The sequence below is a fragment of the Schistocerca serialis genome, chromosome 1 (assembly GCF_023864345.2).
Source record: "Schistocerca serialis cubense isolate TAMUIC-IGC-003099 chromosome 1, iqSchSeri2.2, whole genome shotgun sequence".
NCBI lineage: Eukaryota > Metazoa > Arthropoda > Insecta > Orthoptera > Acrididae > Schistocerca > Schistocerca serialis.
This window is the reverse complement of record NC_064638.1, coordinates 1,092,473,601-1,092,494,285: the sequence shown is the minus strand read 5'-3', so window position 1 is coordinate 1,092,494,285 and position 20,685 is coordinate 1,092,473,601. Positions and strand designations below refer to the sequence as shown.

General features: G+C 37.9%; 1 protein-coding gene across 1 annotated transcript in view; it reads left to right on the top strand.

The window, feature by feature from the left end:
- Positions 1-2,218: 2,218 nt before the first annotated feature.
- LOC126416111 (ubiquitin carboxyl-terminal hydrolase 30) overlaps positions 2,219-20,685 on the top strand; it is a 116,379-nt gene continuing 97,912 nt past the window's right edge. The window contains exon 1 of the mRNA XM_050083626.1: positions 2,219-2,472. Within this exon, the coding sequence (XP_049939583.1) occupies positions 2,370-2,472 (103 nt within the window). The 5' untranslated portion in view covers positions 2,219-2,369. The remainder of the gene's footprint in view (positions 2,473-20,685) is intronic.

Below are 20,685 nucleotides of genomic sequence, written 5' to 3'. Positions count from 1 at the left end.
TCCCAATACTTAAACTGACTTATCCAGACAGTTATAGGGTAACCTACAGTTTAACATGAACCCCTATCCTTGATGGAGTTCGTCGTTTTTCACACTAACAAACATAGCCAGGTCTGAAAGAAGGAATAAGGGGCAGATAAAAACCCTACGACTGACTGAGGATCTAATTTGAGATCTTTAAATCTAGTAGCAATCTGAAACATTTAATACTAATGAATGTAATTTGATTTCTGTTTATTTAAATATTTAATCAGCCACCTCACTGAGAGTCTTCTTAGAAAGTGCATGCGTATAATGGGTGCACAGTGAGCAACTCGCACTTTAGAACAACATGTAGGTCATAGGGTGTACACAGTATTCCATAACACAATGACATGATGTACAGTACCGGTACTCATGCACCCACTGTACAACCATAGTTGTCAAAACACAGGATATTCCAGCCCAATGTGCTTCTCATATTAGGAATGATTTGATGTTCTGCAAAACTGAAATATTGACACTGAAAATGGGACATCCTTAAATGGAACATCCCCTTTGTAACAGGAAATTGTGGTTCAACCTATGGGGAAAAGTAGTAGGTGGAGGAACCAGAAGAATAATTGAAACAAAGGAGAGCCATAGCGCCAGCATTGGTTTGTATATTCGTAGATGATTAATGAATTCCAGATCACATATGGAAACTCATGTGTGTTGGCGATAAAGTAGTGGTAGCAGAAAGCTTGAGATTCTCAGAGATAGAAAAGCAACTGACACATACTTAATTTAATCACTCTGTCTATTTTATGAGGCTAACCACCTGCAGCCAAACCCTGCGAACACAGTTCTGTATTTTCCATGTCTGTAACACAGAAGTAGGACGAAAACTAAATGTGATGAAGAGGTGAATCAGTAACAGCATTTGTCACACCTTAAATATCTGAGTTTGTCTCTGGAACCACTTTCTGGCCTTCAGGTAGCACTGTATTAGCATTGAAGCTAATGTTTATGGTGGGGCAACTTAATTAGATGACTGAAGTACGGTGCAGGATAAAGGGTGCCAATCCAAGATTGTTATAAATTTTTGTTATGGCATTGTGTGTATCTGCTATAAGTACACTGCACCGATAAAGAATGATTCTGCACAAGCCAGGTCTAATGCATTAGCTCAGCCAACGTATTAGCATTGATCTCTGTCTAAAGCTAACTACTGAGTAAAATCTTCAATTTATCATTGACACAACTTGTCCTCATGTGTTCAGAGATAGCACACTATCATATGCGGGGAAGACGAAGGTAGGAGTCCTGGGAGAAATCCACAGTATAGCAAAAGTTTCCTATAAAGTACTTGGATGCTAGATGATATAAGAGCCACCAGTTGGAGATATGAAGGACAAAAGTAGAAAAACCAAACATTTTTGCAAAAGAAAAGTCTATTACTGGTTGTGACTTCCCCTGTCTTGTGAAGTGGGTGAAGGTGGAAGTGTCATGTTGCCAGACCAACATGCAAAAGTGGAGTCTCCTCTCAGCAAAGCTGGACGTTATTTGCGATCGTAGTAGAGTGTAAGTCTTGGCTCATTTATTATGGTGCCGGATGCAAGTACAACTGAAAAAGAAGTGTTTACAGCTAACAGTAAAAGTACACTGAGCAGAAATTTTGAGAAATAACTCCTTTGAACAAACAGAGAAAATAAATAAATAGTATTTTAAGAATTCTCTAGGTATCTCTGATAATCGATATGGTGTCGCTGCTTGTGTGTAGTCCCTTATTACAATGGTTTCTGCAGTACATATGGAAGCAGCTTGTTGCAATACCCGTCCGGCTCAGTAGTTTCGTCTAAAAACGCAAGGTCTTGAGTGTGCCGAAATGAAGTACTGTATATCTTATGCAGGACATCCGCCAGCGTCCACTGATGAACCAAAAACTTGTTCCCTAAGATTTTCTGGCGGATTCGTAGAAGGATTTCGCATAGGCGGTAATGAGTGTACTGATGAACATTTGTGATTCCAAGACCAATTCAATGATTACTGCGCTGATTTAACCATTTTTGTGTCATCTTGATCATCATCGCTAGTCGGCGGTACGGGTCTCACGCATCTTCCCATACACTCCTTAGAGTATGGGATGTCATCGTCACCATCATCATCATAACTATCGAGTCTCCTGGCGATTCATCGATTTCCGTGTCTATCAACACTGGTGCTTACACTGAAGTGTGTACTATCTGTGTGTACTCTTTGGAGGCTTGTTAGTGTGTTTGTGTTTATATAAATAAGATGTGTCTGCTGAAAGGAAAATTAATGTATTTTAGTTCGTCATCCACTGACACTACAATTTTTTGCGATGAAATGCATGTTTGAATATCTAGTTTCCTTAATGTTACGTGCTAATGGATACTGAGAAAGTAATACTGATATCTGGACTAGGGTTAGTGATAGTTGTTGGGGCTTTCATCCTTTTTGGACCTACCACACGCCCTAGGCGGAGGAGAGGTACAGGATGGATAATTGTTAATTTGCCATCATTTTTTTGTGATCTTGTTTATTTGTTAAAATCTGATTCAGTTATTATATAAGGGGGCAGACAACACGTAGTTAACTTACTGAAGTTGTATCTACGTCTATACCTTACAAATAACTATTAGGAGCATGGAAAAGGTGCGCAGTTTTGGTGTAGAGTAGAAAATCGTTCTGCTACGATCTAATAAACCTATACTCGAACAACACATGTAATCATACGGCATGAAGGAACAATGAGTTCGTAATATGCACTGTTTCAATTTCGTTGTGTGCTGCATAAAAACCAGCGATAAAAAAATAGGCTAATAAACAAGTCTCACTGGTGTTTGAGACATGTAATACGTGAGTTCATATCAATATTTCGCGTTACTACTACTTTAAGCTGCCGGCACAGTACAAGCGTTAATGATTCGGACAGAAGTTGCGGTACGTAGCCTGACATGGAAAGAAGTGGGCAGTACAAGCGATACTAGCTGTAGACTCTGTTATTTATTAATGATTCAGAGTTTGTAATTTTCGGGGTTACTTTCGTGATTATGATGACCACAGTCGAAGGAAAATGGTGTAAGCATAAATTATGCATAAACTGACACGAGCTATCCTGACGACCTGAAATAGGATACTCGACTCCTTTATAATTGATTAGGCTACGTTATAGAATTGGGTGCAGCGCATTGGTACTACGAAGTCGCGTATATTGATTATATAATGAAAATGAGTGAGGTATAGAAATTGCACTTTGTATAGTGATCATTAGGAAGCAATTTCAGTTTTGATATCTTGATAGTCGTACAGAATTTTGGTGTTGTGACTTTCGTGGGCAAAAACCTATGAAAACTATATGAGGCCCAAGTGCTAGGAACTACCACCGAATTGTAAAGGTATACAACATGTACAAGAAGAACCAGAGGCTAATAGATTTCCTATTTGACCTACCTACTGGTTTCAAATCCAGTGAATCAGTAGATAAATTGATATGAAACTACTTATTGTTGGTCGTGATGCACAGACAAGTCTGTAGGAGAAAGATTTCATCTAATGAGTATAAAAATGTAAAAGTTCATATGCTCCTTTCAGTTACATACATGTGCTCATTTCACAGTACATACATAATTTCCAGTTCCAGAATACTGTATCTTCACCTAAGCACAGTCTGAATGAAAGATTTAACACAGGCCAGACTTGATTATTGAGTTTATCTAGACCTACATGTTTTAACCACATCAGTTCATCAACAAAAGCACCAGGAATTTGATATTCACTGCTAGATAGTGACCTCCTGTAGTCTTTTGTGTGCATTACAGTCATTAAATACATGCGTCCATGTTGCTACCGTATGTTTCTACTGTCATCTAACCATCTTTCACCATCGTGTCCTCAGACTTTTTTATCTTTTGGAATCCAGCATCCATTGACCTGACTACATGTTGTACCAACCTCCATTTCATTTTTATTATTGTACTGTAATAACAATATCTTCCAGTTCACTTTGTTTCCTGATCATTCTTTTGCTTTCATGTCTTTGCTGGTAATCTCCAAATGCATTTCGGGTCATTCCATATCAAATCACCCAATAAAAAATAAATTTTACACCCACCTCCTTAGATTTTCATGAAATTTGGCTCAAATGGTTCTAATACCATCCTGATAACACCTGCAATTTTTTTTTTGCTGTGTCTCTTACAGTTTTTTTTTATAAATTTTTAAAGTTTTTATGTTTTGCGTTTTCTGAACCTTCGGAAATGGTCAGTTTAATTTGTATTCAAAACTTTAAATTTGCTTATCTTAAAAACTCTTTTAGATAACATCATGAATTTTTGCAGCAAGTTTATTTATTATACATATTTGAAGATAAAAATGATGCTATTAAAATATATTAATATTTTCTATGAAAATATATATATATATATATATATATATATATATATATATATATATATATATATATATATATATATGTATGTATCTTTTTTTTTTTTTTTTTTTTTTTTTTTTTTTTTTTTTTTTTTTTTTAACGGATGTTTTGTTTTATAAGAATTGCAATATCTCGAGTCTCAGACCTGATAGAATGCTCAAATTTGTTTTAATTTACTCTTAAACATATAGGCTACTTGATAAAATAAAAATAATGATGGCTTTTTAACATGTTTATTAATTATAGTAGATTACATTAGAATTATGTACAAAGTTTACTTACGACACTTATGTATAACCCAACTGATTGCTTGAAACATTGAATTTTTTGAGTAATTTTGTCTTTTTAATAAACATTAATGCTGATTCAAACTGTTTTTCCATTTCATCCAAGAGCTTTCAGTTCTTTTGATACAGTCTTTTTTGAAGTAATACATTCTCCCAGTGCCGCTTGATTGAGGTGCGTCTACTACACAGACTATGTGCTCCAAAGGCACTATGCAGGAATCTTCTCTTTCAGGTCAATAAAATGATGCAGCGGGTCCTGAAGGATGTAGAAATAGAATTTCTGCATCTTCTTCATCATTGTATATTGTTTTTACCAGTCCAAAGTACCAGTTAGCATCATAATTTGCAGCCACATAGCAATTTATGGATGGTTCAACACGAACCCAATCAGAAGAAGAATGGAAAGAAAAGACTAAGGAGGGTTTTACACTATCTGTAGTCCTTCTAATTTCAAGGTTGTTTGTTGGAAGTGGTTTGAAGTTATGAAAACTTCTAGTTCCAGGAATGGTTCGGGTTGCTGAAAAACGTTTTTCTAGTTTTAACCGTAGCAAATCAGCTTCTTTTTTGTCAATAAAGTGAAAATGAATGTTTTCAATATTTTTTTCACAAAACTTATACACATCGATTGCTGTCATTATTTGTTCTTTGTCTGAAAGCTATAGACTGGCTTTCCTTAAAATTCTTTTAATAGTTCCTCCTAGGCCATCACAAATTGACTTTCCATGACTTGTTGCAAAAAAAGAGTGTTGGGCCTTCAAATTAAAGTCTCTCAAGTGTTCAGTCAAATTTTTAAAACGGTTTCTATTTTTGTACTGCCCAGCACAACCATCTGTAAAGTAGTGAACTGAGTCAATGTCAGTATGATGTAATGACAGCCACTTTGTAATTTCTTTTTGTACAAAGTTAACAAAACCAGTGTCATGTTCTTGGTCATCACTAATAAAACAGTGGTTGGAAACAAAAACATTGTTTTCCTCATTTCTTAGAAAAACTCCAACTGGGTGTAGAGTACAACCACCTCTATTCCAGTGGTAACTTTGGATCTCATTTTGTATAACAAAGGAATAATTTTCACTCCATCACAATAATTGCTGTTTTGGGTGGTGGGTCTTCTTTCAATCTTTTAAAGGCTGCTGATTGGGATTTTGCTATAAACGAGTGTGGGGTGAGCTTTTCCAATGACCTAACCAATAAAGAAATGTAGTCTTCAACACTGATAGACTGTTTGATCATTTCTGCACTGTCTGTGTTAACCCACTGACTGATTACAATTTCTTCTTCTAAATCATAATCTTCACTTAGTTTTTCAGTTAAGCACTCTGTTAGTGCAGTATTTGCAGGACAGCTGTTGCAATGATGTAGCATGCAGTTTTGGTTTTCTGTGTTGCACACAAGCATCTTAATTAGGTCTTTATAAGATTCTTGGGTCGACAGAAGCGTCCGATCCAACGCGTCGGCTTTGACCCGTGACGTAAGGGTGTTGTGTGTGACGTCATGACGGAGTGGAGTTTGGTTTGAGTGTGGCTGTCTCCAGTTCTGTTTTATTTTATTTACTTTTCTGATCTCGTGAGATTTTTTTAAAATTTAAAAACACTTATTACTTATTTTAATTATATGTTTCCTCGAATTTCTGTTTTAGTTTATTATATTTATCTTTCTGATCTGTTTGTTCTATCCCGTGAGATTTTTTTTTTTTTTACAAAGACAAAAAACACTAATCAGCTACTGAAGCATCTTTATCTTCTATGGGTTGCAGGGGTTACGACCCCTGGGGAGGTGGATGGGTATTCATGCATGGCTGTCTTCACTTACATATTGTAGCTACGCAAGGCGTCTAAATTTGTTTATATTTAGTTTGCCCGCCACCCAAAACACCCCATTTCCCGCGCTTGTCCCGTTAGTGTCATTAGGCTTCTTGTGGAAAGTGTGTGTGTGTTTTTGTTTCCGCCATATTTGTGATGTCATGGGTCAAAGCAGACAGGTGGGATCGGACGCTTCCGTATTTCCAGATTCTTCAATTTTCACAGCATCCAGTAATAGTTTAACATTCGGGTGGATACTGCATACACATACAGTGTGTGTGCCTGCAGCACCAGCAAGGATACACCATTTAGGTCTCAAGAAGCAAAATTTTGAAAATCCTGCTTCTACCTCGGGATTCTCCCATTTGAAAGAATAATAGAGTTCTCTCAAGTTACACAAAATGAGTCATTTTTGCATGTACACATTTTTTTGAACACTTACTTTGTCTTTTGTTCCAGGTAGCACTCTGGAACTTTCATCCTTTTCATAAAAATCTGTTACAAGTCTTACTGTATTTTCAGAAAGAGTTTTACCTTTTTTTGGACCAGGAGTTTCCAAAATACCCTTTTCAGATTTTAGCTTTCTAGCTTGTCGCACCATGTACTCACTTACATTAAATTCTTTCATCACTTTATTTCGAGTCCAAGAATTTGGAGCCAAGGTCAGAATCTGGATTTTTCTAGACCTCCCAACAGATGAAATCTTCTCTTTCATAAGAGAAATCATTACATCAAAATCCTTTGCTTTCTCAACCACACTTTTATCTTCTTCGTCATCATCAGAACTTGGTGCATCATATTTTAATGCTTTTGAAACCGCCTTTTTTGCAGTCTTTTCAATACTGCTAACCTTCCTTTTAAAATAAGACCCTTTACTTTGTTCTGACAAGCCATGAAACTTTATCGGTGTTAAACCTAAATAATCAAGAGCAATGTTTGTTTGTACGAGGGATTCATTTCTGGATTCCAATGATTCTAATTCAACCATGACTTCATCATCTGTTTCACTTTCATTGACTTCAACGCTTAATTTTTCCTCACAAAAGTTACGGCATGTTGAGCAAAGCTTTTGTCCAGGTTTTATGCTAATATTTTTTGTCAGTAATTGTTTAGAAAGATCCAAGCCTACACTTCTCAACGATTTTTTGATGGGCTTTTTGTGTTTTTTTAGTGGGTCTACACATGTTGTTTGATACTTTTCAAAAACATTTAAAAAGTAGTAGCTGTGGTGTGAACATATATTCTTAAATTCACACAGATTAATTCCAGATCGTAAGTGGATCAAATCTTTTTCTTCCTCACTCAATTCTGATACCGGTTGTAACTTTTTTGAAGGTGTGTAGGTTGTTTGGAAACAGTCAGATTTTTTTAAATAACCCTACACTACAGGTTTGAATATCTGACATACTGATTTCACTTTTGGTCTGATTACTGTTCTGGTTACTTTTATAGGATATTGGAAAAGAATCTCTGTAAACTAAGCAACAGTACTTACTGAGAGTTCGAATAAACTTAATAAAATACTATCCAAGCACTATTTAACACTGTAATAATTTTTTACTTCAAAACACAGGAGTAACAATACAAAATCCAAGTGTACATTGTTACTCCAAGAAGACAAAAACTTATTTTCGGTGTCTAAGTCACTTGGCATTTTTTATTTTTAAAATATAATTAATATTATTTTAAAAATTAGATTATTAAACAGGTTAAAAAGCCAACATAATTTTTCTTTTATCTAATAGCCTATACAATTAAGAGTATTTTAAAACAAATTTGAGCTTTCTATCAGGTCTGAGACTCTAGATATTGCAGTTTTTGTAAAACTAAACATCCGTTAGCTTAAAAAAAAAAAACAACTTATAAGTTTTTTTTCATTTGGAAGAATTTAATATATCTTTATGGTAATTTTTTTTAACATTTAGATATAATACACAAACTTATTCCAAAATTTCATACTGATATCTTGAGTATTCTTTAATATACAAATTTTTTTAGTTGTGAGGACACGTTTAAGTTACAATTTCCGACTGCTGAAACAAAGCCAAATCTAGAAACTTTAAAAATTTATAAAAAAAAAAAAACTATAAGAGATAGAGCAAAAAAATTTTACAAGTGCTTTCAGGATGATAAAAGAAGTAATTGTACCAAGTTTCATCAAAATCTGACATGGTTGGTGTCAAGGCCTGGGTGACTTGACATGGAATGACCCTTTCTCCAAACTCCACAGCACATCTCTAAATTTTTTGCACAATTTTAAAATGGCTGACAGCAGCAACCGTTAATAAACTTTCAGTAAATGATGTATACAGCCAAATGGTTGGACGTATATATAATTTATTGAAAATGTCTCTTTTTTTTTAAAAAATAGTTGTCACACTAATTGTCAATACGTCATTATTGTAAAATACAGTGACTGATACTTTTCTGTTTCCAAGACAATTGAATCTTTTTGAAAACTGTACTTTGTTTATCAAATGCTCTTCAGGCTATTTTTACTCTTGTATTCATTTAATTTGCTGTGTCTTAAGTTGTTCCCTCAACCATTTTAAATACAAAATAACAGCAACTGATTCTGTGATGTCATTGTTAATTTGTACTAGATCTGATTGTTGATGATGAGTAATTTTAGGCTCATTACAATTTATTTTCAGGCATACTTTCAATCCAGCTCTATAAAAGTCTTCCATTTGTTGTTGAAGTTTATCAGCACAAGAGGCGAACATTTCAGCAGCATCAGCACGGACATAGCTAATGTATTCATTGGCGTTCGATCAAAGATAATTTTAAGGAGTAGGTGTAACAATGTTGCTATCAGAGTTCTCAATACTGTTTATGAGCCGTTTGATGGCTCACCGCCTCTGCTATTCTGTGTGTTTTTACCTTTAATCCTTAAATTATTTACATTCCACTCGTTGCCTCATTCTGTAAAAGTCTCTATTAGGACCAATGTTGCACTTACATGTTTTGTGCAGCAGTGTGTCAGCCCTCACCATGAGGGATGATAGGAACAAAAAAGGGTGTGTCAGCTGCTGGTTCTATGGTGTTGTTGAGAGAGCAGCTGACAGACAATGTGTGTGGAGGAGTAGGAGGAGGAGATTAGTGTTTAACATCCCATCAACAGTGAGGTAATTAGAGACAGAGCACAAGCTCAGGTTAGGGAAGTATGGAGAAGAAAAGTGGCGGTGCCCTTCGAAGGAACTATCTTGACATTTACCTTAAGTGGTTTATCCTCCCGAATGCGAGTCCAGTGGGCTGTCAGTTGCACTGTCCCACTTGGTAATGTGTTTGGAAGCAAAAGACTTACGGATATTACAGCTTCCTCATCTTGGTATACCACAACCTCGGAAACTGTAATACATTTGGAAGAAAGAGATAAATGTTTGTGACAAACAAGATCATTAATTTAATTGCTGTTGCTTTCACTGACAGCAATGTATGCTATGTTCTTAAGTCTTAACCTAACTACATCCTCATAATTAGTGACATGTTCAGAAAAAAAGCAATGAAATATTTGTGCCAACAAAAATTATTGACTTTCACTGTAACATTCCAACCTGACCTAGACCTCGGGTTAAGCCATAGCTCAGTCTTTAAACACAAGTAGGTTTTTAGCTTTCGGAATTATTGGCTTCACCAACTCACAACCAAACTGTCGCAGTTCAGCCAAACATAGACTTCAGGTTAGGCTAAGAACAGTCTTTCACCACAGCTAGGTTCTTCAGTTTTCTAATTTGTTAGCCTTGCCAACTCACAACCAAACTGCCACATTCCAGTGTGACGACAACCTCATAATAGTATCATAATTGGGAAAAACTGTTAGATATTTGTGGAAACCAATATTATTAATAGAACTGCTGCTTGTTGTAGGAATAAGAATTGTGAATTAAAAAAAGCAAAAATGAATCTGGAAGAAATTTTAGTCATGTGAATTGTAAACTAAGGCAGCAACTCTCAGAAAAGAGAGAGAGAAAAAAAAAAATTATCTGATTCATTTCGGTTCTGCTTTCTCCACACCCATTCAGACCAGTAGGTATCAAAAAATGCCTAGCGCTGCCTTGTGACATGCAGTGACTGACTGATAGCAGCCCATATGCCCTCTGTGATATTGGTATGAGCACCTGTCATGGCATCCGTAAAAGTCAATTTGTAGTTGACTTTGAGGTACTGAAGACCTTCATCTTTCAGGCACTTATATTAAAAAAAAGAAACAGTGTGAAATTATTGTTGTCTGGCAAAATGTTATCTTTAATTATATCCAGAAAATTTGTATTATCCCATTTGTACACCTACAGCACACTTCTACATGAATATCTCTTAAAAATTGTCTACAATCATCAGCAGTGTGCTTAGCCATGTCCATTTCAAAGGATATAAACTTAAATCTGCACATACAAACACACAAATATGTAAACTGCAGAACTGTGCCAATTTTTAATTGCTTCCAACAAACCAGCACTTCTTCTAGACACAACATATGAAAAATAGCAGCCTTTGCTGTACTTAGACACTATGCTATTGATTGTAACCTTTGACATTTTTAGATCATTTCGCCATCACACTTAATAGATTTTTGTTATTTCACAATTAAACCACCGAGTTCGATTCCCGGCGGGGTCAGGGATTTTCACCTGCCTCGAGATAACTGGGTGTTTGTGTTGTTCCCATCATTTCATCGTCATTCATGAAAGTGGCGAGATTGGACTGAGCAAAGGTTGGGAATTTGTACAGGTGCTGATAACAGCGCAGTTGAGCGCCCCACAAACCAATCATCATCAATTAAACCATGTGACATACTACTTCACCACAGATCACCAAATCACTGAGCATTCCAGTTAATGGATTTCATAGCTGTAGTTGAAAAATAAAAATCTGAAGAAAACCACAAATAAACAGTGAACAATAAAATTATTTCAATGTGGCGCTAGAAATATTGCTTTGTTCCTCACTTCTCATTGGTTACATGAAAGTAGCATCCCATTGGTATGCAAAACCAACACATTGCCATCCTATGAGCAGTTGGGGAACACCACCATGACTGCCACTGGCCCTGATCTGGACTTTAACCCCTCGTTCTATATGAATTGTAAGGATTCCATGTTTTCATCATAATTTTATTGTTTTCAGTTGCTTCTCTTGCCATATTTTCATTTTATCTTCTCACATCCTCTTAAAGTCATTTACAAGTAGTTGTGTGTTATTTAGCTTGTTGTATTATATCCCAGTTTGCCTTAAACTGTCACATTCTCTTTTAACAGTAGTGGACATAATAGGAAACAAAACTGATTTTCTTCTGTGAGCTATAGTTGTAATAAAAGAAAAATAAACTTAACACATTTTAAAGCCTGATATGGTTCTCATCAGAAAGAGAGCATTGTGTTCCACTGCTGCCTGGTCCACAGAGAGTGGTTTCATTCATGCAATACGAGCCCCTCTCCAAACATGAATCAGAGGAGGAGCTTTGAGAGGTCTTCTGGCATGTAATCCCTGCTGATAGAGCCTATTTTGTATTGTTTGTGTTGACAACTACACTCCTGTAGCTGTTTGGAACCGTAGCTGGAGACATTTGGCATTGTGTTGAGGGTTTCTGCCTATTGTTATATACAGATATTGGTCCTGGACACCTGTCATTTTTCTTCTGTGGCCAACTGATCCTGTCATTAGAAACTTCTTCCAATTTCTACAGACTTCACTTTGACTCACAGCAACATTCACTGCAATGCCCAACAGTCTCATTCCATGCTCTGTTAGGGTGACTATACGGAGCCTCTGGCTGTATGTATTGCTGTCCAAATCATCCTGAACCAACACAACTCTCATAATGACACGCAGCACAGGTATTTCAATGTTTACAGATGACATGGTTGCCATAGACTGCATGTACTGCTCCCTCACGATAGAAACATGGACTGTTTCAGTTAAAATCACATTACAAATAAACCATTGTGTTGATATCATAACTAATTTCTGGACTGCAATGTTCAGTATTAAAATTTCAGTGATACTCAACATTTAATTTGACCACTGTATCTTTTTATTCTGAATGAATGTGTTTGGCAAATGCTGTTAGTATATGGTCTCCATCATTTCTGGTACCATACCCATAATTTCGAGGGAAGAATCATTCTGCAGTTTTTCTTTTTCTTCTGCTATTACATTGCAGTGGGATATTTTTTGTTACTCTTCATTGAGCTGTTCTACCTCTTCATCAGAATGTGAGCACATTGGTGTACAGGGGTGAATGATTTCCCTGGAGTATCTTCTCTTTGTTTTTAAAATGAGTCTTGTATATGTAATATTATTGTTGATTTTCTGATTTTGCAGTGAAGTCTATACCCAAATTTCCTCTATACTGTGTTTTACTGCAATAAAACTCATCTTGATTTTAATTCTGTTTGGTCTTGATATTATCGTTGTACTTGACGTAACCCAAACAATATTTGATCTTAAACTCCTCTTCCAACTCCACTGACTCATTTTTGAATCCCAAAGCTCTGCAATTTATTTTCCCTAAACAAAAAATAGTAGAAGCAGTTAGTGTTTTAAGGTCCTAGTTATTGTTTATTTACCCAACTTTGTATTTCAAGGGGTGGCCATGACACTAAGTGGGTGTTCCTCATTGCTTGAAGTAATTCCTGAGACCTCTCAGTCTCATAGCAGTCACAGCGTTGACCCGAGTGCTTCTACAGGTCTCTTATTATGGGATAGACATGGCTGATTTTCGTATTCAATGCAGTCCAAGAGGGATCTGATGTCCAAATTTGTCATGTAGAAGTATGTTAGGCAGCTAGTCATAAGAAGTCCAGTTTACCTGCCACATCTAGAGAGATCTAAAAGGAAATGGAATAGGTTCTGGTACCTTTCTCCTTTTGTTGGGAGGAGATATCAAGAAATGTTAAGGTCATGATTTTGGTACCTTTATCATAGTGTTTGCAGGAAGTGCAGTATCAGAAAAGCTAAACGTCATGATTTACCAGTGCAACATTAAACTATAAAGCCCTCAATAATGAGAGATTTAAAGTTTGTGAGGTCTCAAATACCAGCTAAGTGGAAAGAAATGATCATAGAACCAGTTCATAGAAAGGGCAATAAACGAGAATGCATAAATTATAGAGGCTTCTCATTAATTAGACTAGCCCCCCCCCCCCCCCCCTCCCATGTTTGCCAAGATTCTCTGGAAAAGATTGGAACCACATTTAAAAGGTTATGTGAATGTGTGGTGTGTCTTCTTTGGTACGTATCAGAAAGAACATACACCTAGAATTCATATAATTTATTTGCCTCAGTGGGCAATGAGTCCACAACATTCATTGCAGATGCACATTTCATTCGACCTCCAGTGGGAGTCTAAAATTAGGACATGGGCGGGGATTGTGGATAGCTGGTGCTAGGTGGGAATGTAGGTCAGCAGTGGAGCATGCTGAGATAGTCAGCGCATTTGCGATAAACACTGTATCCGGATGGTGTAGTGGTTAACACTACTGCCTAGTAGGCAGGAGATCCCTGATTTGAATCCTCAGCTGTCTCTGCACAAAGTTATGATGCAACTGATATCATTAGTTCCTTCTCTTTCTTTTCCTTTCTTCCCCCTTCATCTTCAATTACATAACATTTAAAACAGCCAATATTTGAAAAATAAGTGGGACTTACGTATAATCGATCAAGCTATAACAAAATATTGGGAATACAACAAAGTAATGGTGATATTCTTTGTTGATTTTAAGAAAGCCCATGATAACATAAACAGGGAAAATTTGTGGGAGAAAATGAAGTTTGGAATACTGAAGAAGATTAGAAATTGTTTGAAAGTTGCATTGGGAGGCTCTAAAGGGATAGTAAAAACAGAACAAGAATATCCCATGACTGTCAACATATAAACAGGATTTAGACAAAGAGATGGAATATAACCAATTTTGTTCAACATAATAATATAGCAAACACTGGGCACAGCAGGCAAAGCAGAAGAGGGAGTTTGCATCGGAATGTAAATGAATGTATTTGCCTTTGCAGAAGATGTGGCATTTATTTCTGAAAATCTAGATAACCTGAAAGTTCTGGCAAGAATGCTGTTAAAAAAGAGGGAAATTGGATTATAGAGAAATGACAATAAAAAAAAAAATTCTTGAGGGTACAAAGAAATTACAAAACAAAAATCAGAAAACTCTGCAAATTGATAACCACTTGTTTGAAGAAAAAGATGAGTTGAATTATCTGGGGATGCAGTGAACAACAGAAATTATGAGTAACAAGAAATTGAAGTGAGGATCAAAGCAGCCAGCAGTGTGTCATATTCACTTAACAAATTATTATCATCCAAATTTCTGCCAGTGGCAACCATAATAAGAATATATAAAATTATTGTCAGACAAGTGTTACTATATGGAGCAGAAGTATGGAGAATAGAGAAAATAGAGAGAGAAAGAAGAAGATTAATTGCTTATAATACTGTGACACCAGGGAACAGTATGAACAATTGCATCCTACCATTATGACAGCCCCTGTTCCACTCATATCAGAGAACTTCATTCCTCTGATGCAGCTGGAGAGGAAACGTCTTTGTTCAGAATCAGCTGGTAAAACGATATCGTCCAGTGTCCACTCCTCAGGAAACAGGAGGCCTACAACCTGATATCAGCCAATAGCTGACATTGAGCACCAGGCCATAGAGTAGCTTAAATCATTCCCTGTCATTGAAATTAAAACAGGGAGACCCAAGCAAATGAGAGGGACAAGGTGAAGAAACGAAAAGCAAAAACTGATCTGGTATCTTTGGCTGAGGTGGATCCCACCTCATGTAAAGTTGACTACATGAATACAGACATGGTACTTCCATCAAAGATGTAACAAGAAAGGAAGATGAAAGTAACCCATACTGCCATTCTCTTAGCATCACTGTCAGTGTCACATGTGATGATAATTTAATAGAGCTGTGAAGGATACTTTTCCGACCTTGGATGGGTGATGGCTATCATCAGTATGCAATACTACTCAAGAAACAATATTTTTTAGAAAATGAACGTCCTGATCACTCACGTTTATTACAAAAACTGTGTCAACACAAAGAGTGTCTCAAAGGGTCTGAATTTTAGTATGCTCAGACACCTTCAGTGAGCAATTATTTCTCAGCACTACATCAAAGGAAGTTGCAGTCCAAATCCAGATGCTGCAGATGACAGATTGTGCAATATTTGTCTCCTTTCAAACATATGGACCTAGTGGATCAACTAACACTATGTTTCCTTTTACTGGGAAACTTAAATACTCATAAAGTTTTTGGTGCAGAACTAATAAATCTAGAAAAGGTGACTGACTGACTAAGGAGCTGCAAATAACGTGTTAATGAAGCTGGCTAAACACAATTATCTTAGAACCACCAGGATACACAATTGTAGTGCACACATGGAAGAAGTGAGCAAGAGAGACTGTTGGGCGGGAGGATTTAGACAGTTATGATTACATGTCTGAACAATAACGATATGTTGTGACACTACCCGAACTATGTTAATGAAACATTGTGCTAGCATTTGTGTGCACAGACGTCTGCTCATAACCGCAGCATGGGAAATTAACAGAGTGCAATACGGTTCAAATGATTCAAATGGCTCTGAGTACTATGGGACTTAACATCTGAAGTCATCAGTCCCCTAGAACTTATAACTACTTAAACCTAACTAACCTAAGGACATCACACACATCCATGCCTGAGGCAGGATTCGAACCTGTGACTAGCAGTTGCGCGGTTCCAGACTGAAGCGCCTAGAACCACTTGGCCACCGCGGAAGTCAGAGTGCAATACGGAATACTTCTTCAAGTTATGAGAGGTTTTGGTTCCACGTAGTTAAGACATATCTGAAATATTTTCATTCACTCTACAGATACAAAAGAAAGTGATGATCTGCTATGAGAAGAGAGAGGAATACTATCACAAGTAGAATATAATAGGAGTATGGACCACAACCACATAGGAAATTTGTGGTCAGATCCTCTTCCTATGACAGAAGTGACAGGATGATGTCCAGACAGCGAGGTGCACATACAGATTCTTTCCCAACATGAAATAGAGATGTTTCCAGAATGAGATTTCACTCTGCAGCAGAGTGTGCACTGATATGAAACTCCCTGGCAGATTAAAACTGTGTGCCAGACCGATACTTGAACTTGGAGCCTTTGCCTTTCGCAGGCAAGTGCTCCACCAACTGTGATACCCAAGCATGACCCATGACCCATCCTCACAGCTTCAGTTCTGCCAGTACCTTGTCTCCTGGTTTGGAAGGTAGGAGGCGAGGTACTGACGGAATTGAAGCTGTGAGGTCGGGTCGTGAGTCGCACTTTGGTAACTAAGTCAGTAGAGCACTTGTCTGCGAAAGGCAAAGGTCCCAAGTTCAAATCTTGGTCTGGCACACAGTTTTAAACTGCCAGGAAGTTTTGTAAAATGGAGACTTTGAATGAAATACTTGAATCCCTCAATGCCTGTGGTGAAGAAAGCATGCCAGAACACACTCTTTGCCTGCACTGTATGCAGCTGTAGTTAATGCCAGATCATAGCAACTAATGTGGCATTGAAGACGTCAAGGAGGTACGGCATTACAAGATAACATTTCAAATCCTGGATAATATCGTCAATCCAATTTCAAGATAGGTTTGTGTAGTAAGAAAGGCTTGTGTAGCATGACAGCTTATCAGTCAACTACCACACACGGCACTGTGGGAGGTTGTAATGGAAGATAGGGAAGCAAACCATTGAAGACAGTTGAAGTCAACAACCATGGCATACAGTGGAGTGACAAAAATCTTGGGATAGCTATATGTGCATATAGAAATGATGATAGTAACATGTATACAATATATAAACAGGCAGTGCATTGGTGAAACTGTCATATGTACTCAGATGATTCATGTGAAAAGGTTTCTGACATTACTATGGCCGCACAATGGTAATTAACAGATTTTGAATGTGGAATGGTAGTTGGATCTAGATGCGTGGGACATTCAATTTTGGAAATCATTAGGGAATTCAATATTCTGAGACCAACACTGCCAAGAAAAAACCAAATTTCAGGCATTACCTCTCACCACGGACAACACAGTGGCCGATGGCCTTCACTTAACGACCGAGAGCAGTGGTATTTGCGTAGAGTTGTCAGTGCTAATAGATAAGCAACACTGTATGAAATGACAGCAGAAATCAATATGGGACATACAATGAACATATCCATTAGGACATTGCTGCAAATTTGGCATTAATGGGCTATGGGAGCAGACAACCGTCGCGAGTGCCTTCGCTAATAGCAAAACATCATCCGCAGTGCCCCTTGTGAGTTTGGGACCATGTTAATTGGACCCTAGATGACTGGAAACCATGGCCTGGTCAGATGTGTCCAAATTTCAGTTGGTAAGAGCTGATTGTAGGGTTTGATTGTGGTTCAGACCCCACGGAGCCAGGTTGTCAACAAGGCACTATGCAAGCTGGTGGTGTCTCCATAATGGTGTGGGCCATGTATACATGGAATGGACTGGGTCCTCTGGTCTAACTGAACCATCATTGACTGGAGATGGTTATGTTGGGCTACTTGGAGACCGTTTGCAGCCATTCATGTGCGTCATGTTCCCAAACAACAATGGAATTTTTAGAAATGACAGTGCATCATTTCACCGGGCCACAATTGTTTGAAGTTGAAGTTGGTTTGAAGAATATTCAGGACAGTGTGAGCAAATGACTTGGCCATCCAGATCGCCCAACATGAATCCCATCAAACATCTATGGGACATAATCGAGAGATCACTTCGTGCACAAAATCCTGCATCAGCTGCACTTTCACAGTAACGGACAGCTGTAGGGACAAAATGAGTCAGTATTTCTGCAGGGGACTTCCAACGACTTTAACATTGAGCAGCTCCACTATGCCATTCAAAAGCAGATCCGACATGATATTAGGAAGTATTCCATGACTTTTTGTCTTCTCGTTGTACGAACAGCTGATAACACATGCTCGGCAAACATGACTGTAACATCAGAGTGGAAGTGCAGCTATAGGCCTGGTCCTTTCCACTCAAGGAGCCAATAACAGGGTAATGCGGGCTGGCATGTGACATTGCTGCTCATTGGCTGCAATGATGCTCCCATGAATGCTGGGAGCCAGGAGACAACAGAAATGTCAGATTCCACCAAATCACCTTCTGCAGTGCCCAAGGAACCATCATGTTTCACCTGTGGACTGCGAAGTGATGGAGTACCTTACGGAATCTGGACCTATGGACCGAGAAGTGATGGAGTGCTCTATGGGATATGGCAGGCAAAAAACTTGTTATTACTGTTTGTAATGTGTTTTAGTCACATATAGTGTACAGTAGCGAAAATGGTTGTAATGCAATAGTAATAATAGCTATAGTTAGTTGTGGTGGTTAGATTAGTTTTACTAGATCATTGAGGAATGCAATTTATACTATCCATTATACTTTGCACCACTGCTGTGGATCTCTATTAGGCAGAGAAATGATTCACATATTGAGTAACATATGAAAATGACTTTGAACAATAATTCAGTTTATAAGACAAAGTAAACTATAAAGCATTGTTAACGCAGCAATATTTCAATCTCATGAGGATATGTAATTGAGTAAACTGTGTCTTGATTAATAGATTTTAATTTTTATCAAGCAACTGTTTTTATAGTTTTATAGTGTCAGTTACATTTCCAGCACAATAAGTTTATATCTGTCAGAATATTTAAAAAAATGCGGGGGGGGGGGGGGGGGGGTAGCCTTAGCTAGTGGCAGTTTTGTTTTATTTTCTTAGGGAAATTTCATAAGTAGTGTACAGGTCAGTGGAAAGTCAATACATGTTACAGCAGTAGCTGGAGTTGGCAATGCATCATACCATTATACTAAGGTCTACTAACTTCAAACCCTGCCACAGTGTCCCCATTCCGGAGATCCAGTAGTGTCTCCAGTCTCTTCTCAAATCCTTTGGCCCATCCCAGAACCTCTCCTTGGAGTCTATCTCCTCACCCCTACCCGCCCCACACTCCTAGTTTCTACATGCTTCCTAAAGTCCACAAATCCAACCACCCAGGAAGTTCCTTTGTGGCCCCACTGAGAGAATCTCTGCTGTCATGGATCAACAACACCAGCAGCCTATTACCCACAACCTTCCCTCTTATATAAAAGACACCAAGCATTTCCTCCACTGACTCTCCACAGTTCCTGTTCCTTTAGCACATGATGCTCAGCCCGCCACTGTTGATGCCACCTGCCTTTCCCTAACATCCCTAATGCCTCTGGCATTGCTGCTATTGAACACTACCTTCCCCAGTGCCTGACGGATTCCAAGTTTACAACCTCCTTCCTGGCCACCATGAGCAACTATATCCTCACCCACAATTACTTCATCTTTGAAGTATGACAGTGGGCACCTGCATGGCACTATCCTATGCCAACCTCTTCATGGGCCATGTAGAGGAATCCTTTCTAACCATCTAGAATCCCAAAACCCTCACCTGGGTTAGATTCACAGATGACATCTTCGTGATTTAGATTGAGGTTGAGTACACCCTTTCCACATTCCTCCAGACTCTCAACTCCATGCAAGAACATTCTTCGAAATCATGGAACATTCTGGAAGAGATTTTACATTCTGGAAGACTCTGGAACATTCTCCAGCATTCTAGAAGGAACATTGTTGCCCATCACTGCCCGGTCAGAGCTTGTTTCTCAACTGGTTCATCGTAACAAGTCCATTGGAGGGATGAACAAAAAGGTATTGATGAGGCTTAGAAAATGGGGAGTGTTTGAAGAAGTCGCCCGGAACCCTGGGTCGGGGGAGACTTAACGAACAGGATGAGAAGGAAAGAACCTCCGCATTTCCTAAACCTCGCCAGTCCTTTTCCTTCATCCATTTTTGTATCCCTTCATCCCTTCTGCCAAGAAGCTGGCTCCGAAAGTTTGCACTTTTACTGAACTGGAAATATGCTATGTTATAATGAGGTAGGCCTAATGTGCATGTGACTGAATGGGTTGTATATGATTATATGAAGAACAGGACGTTAATAATTTCCTTGAGGTATTATGAACTTGTGAGGATTTTTTATATTGTGTTCAGTACATTCTTAACATCTTTAGCAGAGCATGGAGTAACTATGATTTGGCTTTATGCATATGGCATTGACATTACTTGTGTGTATTC